Raw genomic sequence first — 16,807 nt, forward strand, 5'->3', positions numbered from 1 at the left:
GAGCCCCACATCCGCCAACTGGTCAAAATATCCTTCTTCCACCTACGCAATATTGCAAAGATCCCTCCCTCCCTCACACCACCTGCTGCAGAAAAACTCATCCACGCCTTCATCTCCTCCCGCCTTGATTACTGCAACTCACTCCTCTATAGCCTCAGCAACACCTCCATCAATAAACTCCAACTGGTCCAGAATGCAGCTGCCTGACTCCTCACCCACACCAAATCATGGCATCACATTACCCCAGTCCTCAAAGACCTCCGCTGGCTCCCCGTCTCCCACCGGATCTCGTACAAAATCCTGACCCTCACCTACAAAGCCCTCCACCAACTTGCCCCCCCCTATCTCTCTGACCTCCTCTCCCCCTACCAACCTCAACGGTCCCTCAGATCCACCTCAGCTGGTCTACTTTCCACCCCCAAGTCCAACCTCCGCAGCTTTGGGGACAGAGAATTCTCCAGGGCAGCTCCCAAGCTCTGGAACTCACTCCCAAAACTCATCAGAGACTCCGATTCCCTCACCATATTCCAGTCCCGCCTCAAAACACATCTTTTCTCCTCTGCTTACTTGTAGCCCCCGCCTCCCCTTACCCATTTGTCCGTGTGTATGTATGAGAGTGTGCCTCTGTATGTCGCCTGTGTATGTCGTTCGTCTCCTGTTTGTCTCACACCGTTTTCCCCCCCACTAGTGCAAAGCGTCTTTGAGATCTTTAAAAGCGCTATATAAGTTTAATTTATTATTATTATTTATTATCATTTCAAAATTAACCTTAAATGGAGATTTATCAAGATCTGATGTGTTTAGTTATGCCTCACATAGACGAGGTCTTGAATGCAAACTAACCATCTTTTCTAACCCACTGCATTATCTGACACACATTAAGATCCCATACAGAAACTGTGAATTAGTTAAACACAAACATACAGCTTCAGATAATCTTAACCCCCACATCACCCCCCTCTCTGTCCTTCCTGAGCACATGTGCTCCGAAGAACAAAGAGGCCATGTGGTGACATGTTGGCGGCCATCTTTGATCCCGCCATCTTTGTAGTTTTACAGTGCTCGTCCCTTTTGTCTGTAGGCAGACATCTTGAGACAAGAAGCCATCTTGTCTCTCTCTCTCTGTCTCTCTCTCTCTCTCTCTCTCTCTCTCTGTTTCTCTCTCTCTCTCTCTCTCTCTCTCTCACACACACACACACACACACACACACACACACACGCATGCTCACACACTTTGTTTGGTTTGTTTAGTTTAGTTATTTAGTTAGATTAATATTGTGTTTTAAACCTTTATTATCTTGTAAATAAATGTTTGTGGAATATACATGCTGGTCTGTTTAATGTTGTACAAGAGTGAATACTGCCAACCTCTGCTATGTCAAGAACTCCGATATCCTTCAACCTTTACTAACTATTTTGGTTATAGTTATTAATTTAATTATTAATCCACGTTCCAAATTGATAGTTTAGTATATTTAATGAGACTATATTAACGTTTTGGTTATTGGTCCCTGATTCCAGGGTGGTGCCCCGTTTATTATTAATGTTTGTTGATAATTTTTATTAATATTAATAATTATATTATTATTTATTAATTAATTTGCTAATAACCAAACCTGTTACTGCCAAATCCCTACACAAACACGTTAAATTGCATTGAAGTCTATGAGATCTTCAGTTTTCTATCCCCCAAAATGGGGCGTGGCCTTATGAGCTGAGCGAGATGTGCAACACACTTTTTGGGCACCTTGAAAACGGTGTTTAAGTTGCATCTTTTTTTATATCATTATTATAGTACATATTGACCTGAAAGTTAAAAAGATTAGATTTAACAAAAGAATCTGAGACCAGCCTGTTCAAATGCTCAAGAGTTTTAATTGGGTATCAAAGATTAGTTTGTGCTAAAAAGCCGTCTTTTCATAACACATTCAGCCTCCTCTCATTAAAGGTCAAAGAGGAAGTCCAGCTCCTGTTACGTCACTTGTCGCTTCATCCCGTCAGCAGCGTTACAGCCAAATTATAAAAGATGTGATTACACATGAGACTGATATATGACACACAAAGACATTCACACGGTCACATCCAGCAGGTGTTTGTGTGTTTGGTTGGTGTCTCTCTGTGTGTGTCAGCTCAGGAGCTACTGATCAGATGGGACCTCCACGGGACAGGGTGATTCTGGACAGCAGAGTATTGGCTTGGTACAGACAAATGAGCGAGTGGCGGAACACTTATAATCGTCCCAGCAGAAATCGACTGTGAACACAAGAAACACAAGAGTCAGTCAGAGCTTGTGTTAACCACAAACCTTATTTCAGACATCTGACTAAAAACCCATTGACTTCTAGATGAGGGGAACAGGAAGTGCTAAAAATGCTAACTCACTTCTGGTTTTTTTTAGGACTGATTCCTGTAGTGCTCTACAATATGTTGTGACTTACCTCCATAGTTCATCTGGAGACAATTCAGGATGTGACATTCATCATCAGGTCTCCCATCACACCACTCTGTATGTTCGAACGCGCTGCCATCACTCCAGAGCCACTCGCCTTCCTATAAGACAGAAAAGAAAAAGATGTAGAAGTTAAAAAGTGTCATCCTATCAGTAATCAGACCTGCTGTAGTGATAAATTACCTTGTGGCAGTCAGAGCCTCCAAGCCAGGTTTCTTGATTAGCATTGTTCTGTTTTGTGAACTGCAGAAGGTACTGATACTCATCTTTACTGTGCACCGATGCAAGGTTTGCACCCATGGTCTGGCAGTGTTTCTACAGGGGAGATGGACAGACAGACGGACAGACAATCAGATATGAAGCTGCACTCTAATGCTGTACATGTGGTCCTCTCCTCCATCAGCAGGAGGATGGTGGAGGAAGGTTTGGCTCAAATATTGAGCTGGTTGACGTGAATATTTGTAGAAGAAGTGATGGAAGTTATTCAGTGTTTAACTTCACCGTTGTACTGTGGTCTCTGCTTACATTGACAGCTTTAATTAGGAGGTTTTGTTGCTTGATTTTCACCAATGCTAGCTGTGTAGCCTACTCCTGTAGCGCCACCAGCAGCTAAAAATGCTAAATATCTCAACATCTGTGACATTGATTGGCACATCATTTGGTTTATACCGTCATGGTTCCCAGATGATGAACCCCACTGACCCTTTTGATCCTCTGACTTTTCCTTATCGACACCACAAGGTTCACATTTGTTTCTTTGAGTGAAATTTCTGGAACAACTATTGGATGGTTATGATGAAATGTGGTTCATCGTTCATGTTCCCCTCAGGATGAATTGTAATAACTTCGTCTGCAAAAAGGCGGATGAAAGTCGGAAAAAAAGTCTGAAAAATGTTCGAAAAAAAAGGCAAAACATTTTGAAAAATATTCGAAAAAAAGTCAGAAAAAGGTGGAAGAAAAGAAATGTCCGAACAACGTTTGACATTTTTTTGAAAAAAGTGCAAATATTTTGAAAAAATGTCCAAAAAAGGCGAATGAAAAGCAGAAAAAAAGTCAGAAAAATAGTCTGATAAATGTCGGAAAGTTTATCAATTAAAGTGTAAAAAATGTTGAAAAAAGGCAGAAGAAAGGCGGAAGTCCCAAAATGTCAGGAAAGTATGAGAAAATGTCAAAAAAAAGGCAGAAAAATGTAAGAAAAATGTTTGAAAAATGTCCAAAAAAAGTGCAATTTTTTTTGAAAAAAGGCGGAAAAAATTCAGAAAAATTTGGTGATCCTTTGACTTTTCATCTAGCGCCATCATCAGGTCAACATTTTAATGTGTGTAATACTTTAGTTTATGACCAAATACCTGCAGAACTAAAGACAGATTGTTCTTTGTGTTTAGTGCTAATTACCAAATGTTAGCATGCTAACACGCTACACTAACAAGATAACATGAGCATGCCAGCACTGTTAGCATTTAGCGCTTAGATTCTAAGCGGGGGTTCACGTAGGCCGCGAAAGCGCCGCAATTTTCGGAGAAGCGCTGCCCACTTCCTTTGGGCGCATGTGTAAATCAATCGATCCCTTGATTTATAGTTAGATATAGTTAGTTCAATAACAAGAGTAACATAGAGACACCAAGTCAGGAGAAAATGCTGATTAGTCAGCTGTGCAACAAGTCAACACCAGCAGAATGAACTTGTAGAAACATTTCACTAGTTACCTCAGCGGTAGCCCAAGTCATCGGTGTGTCAACGAAGCCGTAAAGGCGACATTGGAACGGGAAAAATTCCGGTGGTGTGGCTTCGGTGGAATTGTCTATGAAGACAAACAGAGAATTGCCAGTAATTTAATAACATTGTCATTTAACAGCAAATAGAGGTGTAGCTGTGGAGTCTGAGGGCTGCACTCTTCTATCTGCACATATATATATATATATATATATATATATATATATATATCTTATATATATCTTATATATATCTTATATATATATATATCTTTTTTCCACCTACATACACATACATATATATATATATATATATATATATATATATATATATATATATATATATATGTATGTGTATGTAGGTGGAAAAAAGATAAACTCCAGGTATCTTTTGACATTTTAAGGGAAAGCTGGTGCAGATACCAGAAAATTGTTAAAATTCAGCGAAAACAGTATTTCTCTGGTATTATTTTAAATAATTGTCACAAACCTCGTGTTCTTTTTAGCACCATCAATACTGTTCTTAATACTCCCCAAACTGATTTCTTTGATGCCTCCTCAGAAACATGTGACAAATATCTAAATTTTTTTGTGGACAAGATTGATAAGACACACATCTCTCTTCCTTTGCATGAACCTTCTATCACCTTAACCTGCTGTGCTGTTTTTAACCAGTTTGAGCTTACACTTACTTCCCTTAAGCAAATAATTGATCATCTAAAACCTTCAGCCTGTCCCGCAGATATTGTCCCCCCTCGCCTTTTTAAAGAGGTTTTTGGTGCCATTGGACCAACCATCCAGGCAATCATCAACAGTAGCCTGGCCTCTAGTGTAGTTCCAGCTCATTTTAAACATGCTATTGTGCAGCCACTTTAAAAAAAAAAAACTAACTTGGACACCTCAGTCCTCTACAATTTTAGACCAATTTCCAAACTCCCCTTCCTTTCTAAAGTCTTGGAGAAAGCTGTTTTTATTCAACTTCAAACTTTTTCAGACAAAAATGGCATCCTTGAGGTGTTCCAATCTGGTTTTAAAGCACTTCACAGCACTGAAACTGCACTTTTAAAGCTTTTGAATGAACTGTTGATTCTGGCGATTCAGCCATTCTTATGCTTTTAGATCTCACAGCTGCATGTGGAGTCCCCCAAGGCTCTATACTTGGTCCGATTTTATTTTCCTTGTATATACTTCTCCTGGGGTCCATTATTAGAAAGTATGGAGTATCTTTCCACTTGTATGCGGACGACACACAGCTTTACCTGCCCTTGAAAAGTAATAACTCAAACTGTTTGGGCACATTGCTAGCCTGTCTTAAAGACATCAAAGACTGGATGACTTTACATTTTTTTCAAGCTCAATGACGAAAAAACTGAAGTTATTATTTTTGGACACAATGGAGGCAGAAACGACCCCAACATGGATCTTTCCCATCTGGAACCTTTTGTCCTTCCTGCGGTAAAGAATCTAGGGGTCATTATGGACAATGATTTTAAAATGGATGAGCAAATAAACACAGTTGTGAAATCAAGTTTTTCCCAACTGCGGCTTTTATCCAGGGTTAAGTCCTTTTTTATCTTTTAATGACTTTAAAAAGGTAATGCATGCTTTTATCAACACACGTCTTGATTATTGTAATTCACTTTACGTTGGCGTTAGCCAAGCCTCTTTGTCTCGCCTGCAGCTTGTTGAGAACGCGGCAGCTCGTCTTTTAACTGGTACACGTAAACGTGAGCACATCTCCCCGATTCTGGCTTCACTTCACTGGCTCCCTGTTCGTTTTAGGATTGATTTTACAATTGTATTACTAACATATAAATCATTAAATGGGCAAGCTCCGACCTATCTCTCTGATCTTTTAAAACCACATCTTTTATCAAGGACACTCAGATCAACTGACCAGTTGCTTCTGACTGTCCCGAGGTCTATAGGTTGAAGCTCAGGGCTGACCGAGCCTTTGCAGTTGCAGCTCCAAAGCTCTGGAACGCTCTGCCTCCACATGTTCGGCTGTCCCCCACACTGCCTGCTTTTAAATCAAACCTCAAACACACTTTTATTCCTTGGCTTTTGGCTCGGCATGAGAGTTGACTATTTTAATCCTTTTTCCTCTCCTATTGGTCTTAACGCTTTTATTATTTTAATGTCCTGTTGGTTTTAAGTTGGTCTCAGTGTTTAATTGTGTTGTTTTTATGTCTTTTATGTATAATTGTATAGTACTTTGGTCAACTTTTGTTGTTTTTAAATGTGTTTTGTAAATAAATTTGGATTGGATTGGATATACATGTACTGTATCTACACATGTATCTACACATGTATCTACTGTATCGGGATAACACCTAGCGCGTCTGTCCCGTCTGGCGCGTCTGTCCCGTCTGGCGCGTCTGTCCCGTCTGGCGCGGCTGTCCCGTCTGGCGCGGCTGTCGCTTCTGGTGCTTGACTTGGCTCGACCACGTCGTCTATGAAGACAAACAGAGAATTACCAGTAATTTAATAACATTGTCATTTAACAGCAAATAAAGGTGTAGCTGTGGAGTCTGAGTCTGCACATATATATATATACATGTACTCTGTATCTACACATGTATCTGCACATGCATTTACACATATATCTACACATGTATCTGCACATGCATTTACACATATATCTACACATGTATCTGCACATGTATCTACACATGCATCTACACATGTATCTACACATCTATCTACACATGTATCTACTGCACATATATCTACTCTTCTATCTACACATGTATCTGCACATGTATCTACTGCACGTACAGTATATCTGCACATGTATCTACTGCACGTACAGTATATCTGCACATGTATCTACTGCACATACAGTATATCTGCACATGTATCTACTGCACATGTATCTACTCTTCTATCTGCACATATATGTATTAGGGATGGAACGGTTTGGTTAAAAAATCCGAACCGTTGGGTTCGCTATTCACGGTTCGGGTCGTGTATGAATTGTTCGGTTCATTTGAAATAGGTTATAAGGCCCATTGTGTGCTTTTTTGCATGTAGAGTTTGGCTCCCGTTTATTGTCATACTACAAATGGGGAGCCTCACAGTTTTCAGTCAAAAGGGCATGCGCAGAAAAAAAAAAAAAAATTCAAATAAAGTTATCGGGGGGAAAAAACTTCTGAGTTGACACGAATGAAGTGGCGAGTGCAGCTGTCAGTCAGTTTAGGAAATGGCAAGTGGACACGATAAAGTCCCGTTAGAGGATCCACCAGCATCGTTTGGCTCTGCTGTATGGGAGCATTACGGATTTAGTGTTACCATGAAAATGACGGAAAGAAAGTGGTGGATAAAACGGCGACTATGTGTAAGCAGCACTGTGCAACACGTCTGGTTTATGCTAGCGGCAATATTACAAATATGATGAACCATTTACGAAGACATCACCCCGGTGTGGCCGTCGATAGAGCAAGAAGGAGAGAGTCGGGTATGAAAGACTAACTCCTCCCCACAGCATTTAAACAGCCTCTACATGCAGATTCAGACGGGGCATAAACACAACTAAAGCATCGGGGAGGTTTATAGTGAAAGATATGCAGCCTTATGCAGTCGTAGAGGACGCTGGATTTCAGCATATGATTAATGTAACGTTACTTGAGGCGCGCTATACACTTAAGCAACACGGTAATTCCAGCAGCACAATCCCTGTAATGTGTTTTATATTCATAAATTATTTTTAAAAAACACTGTGGTACATAAATCTAACTGTATTCCTCCAAATACTGCACTTTGTGAGTGGAAAAACTAATCTTTCAATTAAGAGCTGATAATCAGGGAATTGAGACATATGTTATACTGTTCCTTTTTTTTTTTTTAGTTTACTTCTGGTTGAGTTTATGCTTCAATTTATGTTCATGGCTTTAGTCTATAATTACATCATATTTATATGAAAATAACAAAGTTGCATTTTTTGTTTGCACTAATTACTGTAGATGACCTGTTCTTTCATTTAAGATTGGACACCAAAGAAGAGTTTATGTTCCTTTTGTTAAGGCAAACATTTGTTAGCTTATTTTTGTCAAATAAATGAAAAGCATTTTGAAATCAGAACATGACCTCCTCGCTGTAACATAAATGAAACGAACCAAAAACCATTACCCCAAAACCGTGATATGAACCCAACCGTGAATTTTGTGAACAGTTCGACCCCTAATACTTATACACATGTATCTAAACATGTATCTACTACACATGTATCTACTGCACATGTATCTACTACACATGTATCTACTGCACATGTATCTACTACACATGTATCTACTGCATATGTATCTACTACACATGTATCTACTCTTCTATCTGCACATATATATACACACATCTATCTGCACATGTATCTACACATGTATCTACTACACATGTATCTACAAATGTATCTACTACACATGTATCTACTCTTCTATCTGCACATATATATACACACATCTATCTGCACGTGTATCTACAAATGTATCTACTACACATGTATCTACTGCACATGTATCTACTACACATGTATATACTCTTCTATCTGCACATATATATACACAAATCTATCTGCACATGTATCTACACATGTATCTACACATTTATTTACACTTCTATCTGCACATGTATCTACTCTTCTATTTGCACATATATATATATACACACATCTATCTATACATGTGTCTGCACATGTATCTGCACATGTATCTATCCCTGCGTTGTACTTGTAACTCCACAGAGGAAGTTTAACAGTGATACTCACCTTGGGTTGCAGCCAGAGCCATCAAGGCACAAACGAGTAGAGACACAGTCAGCATCTTCATGGTGGAGATGATGCAGATGTTGAAGATGATGATGATGAAGCTTTAAAAGCAAAGAGACAGCTTACTAATAATCCTGAAGGGAGGTTGAAGTGAACAGAGCAGCATCGTAGTGAGGAGAGAGGATGTGGAGAGAGAGCAAAGAGAGGAGAGGAGAGTGGTAGCTAACCTGTTGAAGGATGATCCGTGGTCTTCCTGTGTGGAGGTGCTGAACAAGAGAAAACAGCAGCTTTATATACACTTGTCTTCATGAGTTTCATCACATCTGTTTATGCCTTTTTTTTAAGAGCATCAGTTTGGATGTAGGTCAACAAATCAAAGGGCACCACATCCCACGCTGTTGGTTTTTTAAACACAAACATTTCTCCTGCCAGTACAGGAGGAAAAAGTACCAAGCAATAATAGATTTTAACAGGTCAAAGATAAGCACAGTTCATAGTATATTTGTGTAGGTATATAGAGCCTATATTGGATACCCTTTTCCTGCCTTTTAGTAAGAGATGTTGTGAATGAGGAAATAGAGTGATTTAATATGACATTTGTGTTTTTCTCAAAGTCTGGGTTACTGGTTAATAGATAGTAACTCGACCAAACTGTCAGTTTGAAAGGTGAATTTCACCCAAAGAAATTAGGAACTACTTGAGACCTTAAAAATAGGGGGGGGGGGGGGGGGGGGGGTCCTTCCTAGCAAGGACCACGCCACAACATGGCATTTAAAATGTTTAATTAAATGAGGAAGCACTGAATGTTGAGGATGGATGTGAGGAAGGGGATGAACGATGATGATGAAGGGGTGAGAGGAAGTTGTCCGTTTAAACCGGTCCTTATTGTCCCCCTCAGCAGCATTAGCATGTTTCCAGCTGGCTAACATGTTGGCGGTTAGCTCACCAGCCACAATAGTACACCACCAGCCACGGGCGGATTATGAGACAATGGGCCCCTGGGCATAGACATGCAAAAGGCCCCAACACCTCTCCTACCAAAGACACACAGACTTTATAGTTGTTTGGCCTCTTTTTGTGTCTTTTTGTAGTTACTTTCTCTCTCATTGTAGTTGTTTTGTGTCTCTTTGTAGTCATTTTGTGTCTCTTTAAATTCATTTTGTGTCTCTTTGTTGTCATTTTGTGTCGTTTTGTAGTTATGTTGTGTCTCATTGTAGTAATTTTGTGTCTCTTTGTAGTAATTTTTTGTCTCTTTGTAGTCATGTTGTGTCGCTTTGTAGTCATTTTGTGTCTCTTTGTAGTCATTTTGGGTCTCTTTGTAGTCATTTTGTGTCTCTTTGTAGTCATGTTTTCGCCTTTGTAGTCATTTTGTGTCGCTTTGTAGTCATGTTTTCGCCTTTGTAGTCATTTTGTGTCGCTTTGTAGTCATTTTGGGTCTCTTTGTAGTCATTTTGTGTCTCTTTGTAGTCATGTTTTCGCCTTTGTAGTCATTTTGTGTCTCTTTGTAGTCATGTTTTCGCCTTTGTAGTCATTTTGTGTCTCTTTGTAGTCATGTTTTCGCCTTTGTAGTCATTTTGTGTCGCTTTGTAGTCATGCTGTGTCTCTTTATAGTCATTTTGTGTCTCTGTGTAGTCATTTTGTGTCTCTTTGTAATCATTTTGTGTCTCTTTGTAGTCATGTTGTGTCTCTTTGTAATCATTTTGTGTCTCTTTGTAGTCATTTTGTGTCTCTTTGTAGTCATGTTGTGTGTCTTTGTAGTCATGTTGTGTCTCTTTGTAGTCATTTTGGGTCTTTTTTTTTGTCCTGCTCTCAAAACTTCATTTGTTTCCTGACCTTGTGCTACACCTTCTGTCACAAATCCAAGAGGAGATTGGAAATATGAAAGCCTTCATCTATAAAGCGATTATTGTAAATCCTTGTGAACCTGGGAATGTATTACAATGCATCAGCGTACTTTTAGATTGAGGAGCCCACACTTTATCGGCGCTAAACATTTTGGACTAATTTTCATTGAGACATAATAATGAGGTGTGGTGTGTGCAAGTTGAATCAGCATGGGAGATGACGGAGTTTGACGGTCTCTGGACACACTGCAGCTTCACTCTTCCAGCTCATGAACTTTAGTAAAACCAGCACTGTTGTATTTCAGGGATCCATCCACCAACAACATAAACTGAACTGAAGTAACCCACCAAGACGGAGCTCGCTGCTCACAAGAGCAGAGACCAGCGCTGATGAGGCCTCGTCTGGAGGACCCGCTAATTGCTAGCCCGCCAACGGGACCACTAACTCGGTAAGCTAACCCATCCCTCTCTAGCCTTTTAAATGAGTCCATCTGCTTCTGCTTCTTTCCTCGTTTCCTCCTTTCCTACACACTCCAGGCTAGGACTAGTATGGAATATTTAGCATTTCATCAAACCTCACCTCCCACCCGTCCTACGTGGACTTTCTCTCTCTTTATTCTACGTCAGTCGCTCTGAGCATCTAATAATGACGTGGCTGAATTAGTTAGAGTTAGGTGAAAGCCTGGTGCATGATGCAAACCTTATCAGATATATAACATCCTCTAACATCCTCTGCTTGCCCCCATGTTGCACTACTTAATGATGATGCATGTTTTTACTCGTCATCTTTTTATCCTTGTATGTTTTAATACCATAATTTAACTTTTATTCATGTAAAAGACGGGTCTCCACTGAGCCGGAGTTCACAATGTGCTAAATGTCCTCGAAAGACCCGCTGTCAAAGAGTGTCCTAGTTTTTTAACCACACATATCAAATATTAGTCCTCAGCCCACATGTTTAATTAGGGCGTGGGCAGACATTACAACACAGCGAGGACGCAGCCAACATGTCCACATCTGATAACTTGTAGATGCTGTTTGTGCACCTGTGTGTGTCTACAGGACACGTGTTAATGCGTCACCTGCATCTGTGACCCTGAATCACATTTGGTCCTAATTGTTGATGAGAGCAAATCAATCATTTCAGATAATTTAATCTTACAAAGGTTAACACAAGCTCTGGCACATGAAATGTCATTTCCATTCATTCACACCCTACAAGAACTCAAGTCATGTATTTTTATTTTTAATTATCATTCAGTGAAGAAAACATTCAATGTCAGCCATGCCATGACATTTAATACACACATGTTCCCTCAGGAGGGATTGTTAACAATATTCTGGTTACCTCAAGTTAATTATGTCGTTATCACAAGAAAACAAACTTTGTGATCTCGAGATAACGACATAATTAGCTCGTTATCACAAAAAAAACAAAAGGTTGTTTTCTTGTGATAACGGGCTAATTATCTCGTCCAAACGTTCCCACTCTCATGTTTCTTTAGTTCTGATCTGACTGTGTCTACTTTATTCCTCCCATCAACCCAAAAATCAAAGATTAAAGACATTTCCCTCATAATTTTGTGGTAATTTCTTTTTCATTTATAAGAGGCAACATGTTTTATACTTCCTCTGAATATAATCCATTTAATCTTATTTCTGTATATGTATTATGATACCTTTGTTAACACCTTATTTTGAAAACCGGACGTAGTCACTCCGAGTCACACGTGTATCCTTCCGCTAACTTCACCAAGTCCATCACTGTCAGCTCGATCTGGACCGTTTGAATCCATTTACCGTCGGCTGATTTGACCCAAATATTATAAATAATAATTATGTTGTTAACTCAAGGAAACACACTTTGTTTCCTCATGATAAAGAGTTAGTTATCTTTTTATCTCGAGATAAAAATGTTTGTTTTCTTGAGTTAAGGACATAATTAAACGGTATCCGTTTAGGGCTTCCGTACCAAAATATTAGAAAGTTATAACAATCCCTCCTGAGGGAACATGTGTGTATTAAATGTCATGGCACGGCTGACATTGAATGTTTTCTTCAGTGATTAATAATAAAAAATAAAGATTGAGTTCTTGTAGGGTGTGAATGAATGGAAATTACATGTGACAATGACAATGAAATGCTGTGTAAACTTTTGTAAGATTAAATGATCTGAAATGATTGATTTGCTCTCATCAACAATTAGGACCAAATGTGGTTCAGGGTCACAGATGCAGGTGACGCATTAACACGTGTCCTGTAGACACACACAGGTGCACAAACAGCATCTACAAGTTATCAGATGTGGACATGTTGGCTGCGTCCTCGCGGTGTTGTAATGTCTGCCCACGCCCTAATTAAACATGTGGGCTGAGGACTAATATTTGATATGTGTGGCTCCAAACTAGACACTCTTTGACAGCGGGTCTTTCGAGGACATTTAGCACATTGTGAACTCCGGCTCAGTGGAGACCCGTCTTTTACATGAATAAAAGTTAAATTATGGTATTAAAACATACAAGGATAAAAAGATGACGAGTAGAAACATGCATCATCATTAAGTAGTGCAACATGGGGGCAAGCAGAGGATGTTAGAGGATGTTATATATCTGATAAGGTTTGCATCATGCACCAGGCTTTCACATCCATCCTCAACATTCAGTACTTCTTTGGTCGAGTTACTATCTGTTAACCAGTAACCCAGACTGTTAGTCTAAGTGCACTGGAAGGGGAAATGTTTGTATTTAAAAAACAAACAGCGTGGGATGTGGTGCCCTTTGATTTGTTGACCTACATCCAAACTGATGCTCTTAAAAAAAAGGCATAAACAGATGTGATGAAACTCATGAAGACGAGGCCTCATCAGCGCTGGTCTCTGCTCTTGTCAGCGGCGAGCTCCGTCTTGGTGGGTTACCTCAGTTCAGTTCATGTTGTTGGTGGATGGATACCTGAAATACAACAGTGCTGGTTTTACTTGAGTTCATGAGCTGGAGGTGAGAAGCTGCAGTGTGTCCAGAGTAGATACTTAATAAGATAAAGGACTAAGAGGAACTATAGCTCCCCTACAGCTCCAAACATTTTCAGTGAAATAACTGTTAAAGCAGCAAACAGCAGACAAACCAAGTTAGAGACTAGCTGGTGAACACAGTGGAGCCTTTAACAACTAAAGAGACAGATTTTTTCCTTCAGAAGTTGGGGGAGACCTAAAACAGAGAGAATATTGGACGTTTGAATATTGAATGAACAACAATTGGACAATCAAAACAGTAGTGAAGGCCAGAAAACAACACATGTGCAAGTGAAAACGGTTAAATCATTTCCTTTTCAATCTGTATGATGTTCAGGATAATATTTTGAATGATAATCAAATCTGGTTGTCACTGAATAACACAAAGAGACACAAAATGACTACAAAGAGACACAACATGACTACAAAGAGACACAACGTGACTACAAAGACACTAAGTGACTACAAAGCGACACAAAATGAATACAAAGAGACACAACATGACTACAAAGAGACACAACATGACTACAAAGAGATGCAAAATTACTACAAAGCGACAAAACATGACTACAGAGCGACACAACATGACTACAATGAGCCACTAAATGACTACGAAGACACAAAGTGACTACAAAGAGACACAAAATGACTACATAGACACAACATCACTACAAAGAGATGCAAAATGACTACAAAACGACACAAAATGACTACAAAGCGACACAACATGACTACAATGAGACACAAAATGACTACGAAGACACTAAGTGACTACAAAGAGACACAAAATGACTACAAAGCGACACAACATGACTACAAAGAGACACAAAATGACTATAAATAGACAGAAAATTACAACAATGAGACACAAAATGACTACGAAGATACAAAATGACTACAAAGAGACACAACATGACTACCAAGAGACACAAAATGACTACAATGAGACACAAAATGACTACGAAGACACTAAGTGACTACAAAGAGACACAAAATGACTAAAGAGACAAAACATGACTACAAAGTGACACAACATGACTACAATGAGACACAAAATGACTACAAAGAGACACAACATGACTACAAAGAGATGCAAAATGACTACAAAGCGACACAAAATTACTACAAAGCGACACAACATGACTACAAAAGAGACACAAAATGACTACAAAGCGACACAAAATGACTACAAAAAGAGATACAAAATGACTACAAAGAGATACAAAATGACTACAAAGCGACACAAAATGACTACAGAGCGACACAACATGACTACAAAGCGATACAAAATGAATACAAAGAGACACAACATGACTACAAAGAGACACAACATGACTACAAAGAGATGCAAAATTACTACAAAGCGACACAAAATGACTACAAAGAGACACAAAATGACTACAAAGAGACACAAAATTACTACAAAGCGACACAAAATGACTACAAAGAGATACAAAATGACTACAAAGAGATACAAAATGACTACAAAGCGACACAAAATGACTACAGAGCGACACAACATGACTACAAAGCGATACAAAATGAATACAAAGAGACACAACATGACTACAGAGCGACACAACATGACTACAATGAGCCACAAAATGACTACGTAGACACTAAGTGACTACAAAGAGACACAAAATGACTACAGAGACACAGCATGACTACAAAGTGACACAACATGACTACAATGAGACACAAAATGACTACGAAGACACTAAGTGACTACAAAGAGACACAACATGACTACAGAGACACAGCATGACTACAAAGAGACACAACATGACTACAAAGAAATGCAAAATGACTACAAGGCGACACAAAATGACTACAAAGCGACACAACATGGCTACAATGAGACACAAAATGACTACAAAGACACAAAATGACTACAAAGAGACACAAAATGACTACAGAGACACAGCATGACTACAAAGCAAAACAACATGACTACAATGAGACACAAAATGACTAGAGACACACCATGACTACAAAGTGAATCAACATGACTACAAAGCGACACAACATGACTACAAAGAGACACAAAATGAATATAAATAGACATAAAATGACTACAATGAGACACAAAATGACTTCGAAGATACAAAATGACTACAAAGAGACACAACATGACTACCAAGAGACAAAATGACTACAATGAGACACAAAATGACTACGAAGACACTAAGTGACTACAAAGAGACACAAAATGACTACAGAGACAAAACATGACTACAAAGTGACACAAAATGACTACAAAGAGACACAACATGACTACAAAGAGATGCAAAATGACTACAAAGCGACACAACATGACTACAAAGTGACACAACATGACTACAATGAGACACAAAATGACTACAAAGAGACACAACATGACTACCAAGAGACACAAAATGACTATAATGAGACACAAAATGACTACGAAGACACTAAGTGACTACAAATAGACACAACATGACTACAAAGAGACACAAAATGACAACAAAGAGACACAACATGACTACAAAGAGACACAAAATGACTACAATGAGACACAAAATGACTACGAAGACACTAAGTGACTATGAAGAGACACAAAATGACTACAAAGCGACACAACATGACTACATAGAGACACAAAATGACTACAAAGAGACACAACGTGACTACAAAGAGACACAACATGACTACAAAGCGACACAAAATGACTACAAAGCGACACAACATTACTACGAAGACACTAAGTGACTACAAAGAGACACAAAATGACTACAGAGACACAACATGACTACAAAGTGACACAACATGACTACAAAGCGACACAACATGACTACAATGAGACACAAAATGACTACAGAGACACAACATGACTACAATGAGACACAAAATTACTACAGAGACACAACATGACTACAAAGCGACACAAAATTACTACAAAGCGACACAACATGACTACAAAGAGACACAACATGACTACAAAGTGACACAACATGACTACAATGAGACACAAAATGACTACAAAGACACTAAGTGACTACAAAGAGACAACAT

General features: G+C 39.1%; 2 protein-coding genes across 2 annotated transcripts in view; one reads left to right on the forward strand and one right to left on the reverse strand.

Moving 5' to 3' along the window:
* Positions 1 to 16,807, forward strand: part of LOC119492980 (actin, non-muscle 6.2-like) — an 840,607-nt gene that overhangs the window by 502,359 nt on the left and 321,441 nt on the right. The window lies entirely within an intron of this gene.
* LOC119492994 (type-2 ice-structuring protein-like) lies at positions 1,856 to 9,303 on the reverse strand. Its single transcript, XM_037777942.1, has 7 exons — positions 9,148 to 9,303; positions 8,921 to 9,021; positions 6,495 to 6,614; positions 4,156 to 4,250; positions 2,633 to 2,764; positions 2,439 to 2,550; positions 1,856 to 2,253 (listed from the first exon to the last, which is right to left on the reverse strand). Exons 2-7 carry the CDS (start codon positions 8,979 to 8,981, stop codon positions 2,138 to 2,140), a joined length of 636 nt encoding a protein of 211 aa, XP_037633870.1. The 5' UTR covers positions 8,982 to 9,021; positions 9,148 to 9,303; the 3' UTR covers positions 1,856 to 2,137.

The sequence above is a fragment of the Sebastes umbrosus genome, chromosome 8 (assembly GCF_015220745.1).
Source record: "Sebastes umbrosus isolate fSebUmb1 chromosome 8, fSebUmb1.pri, whole genome shotgun sequence".
NCBI lineage: Eukaryota > Metazoa > Chordata > Actinopteri > Perciformes > Sebastidae > Sebastes > Sebastes umbrosus.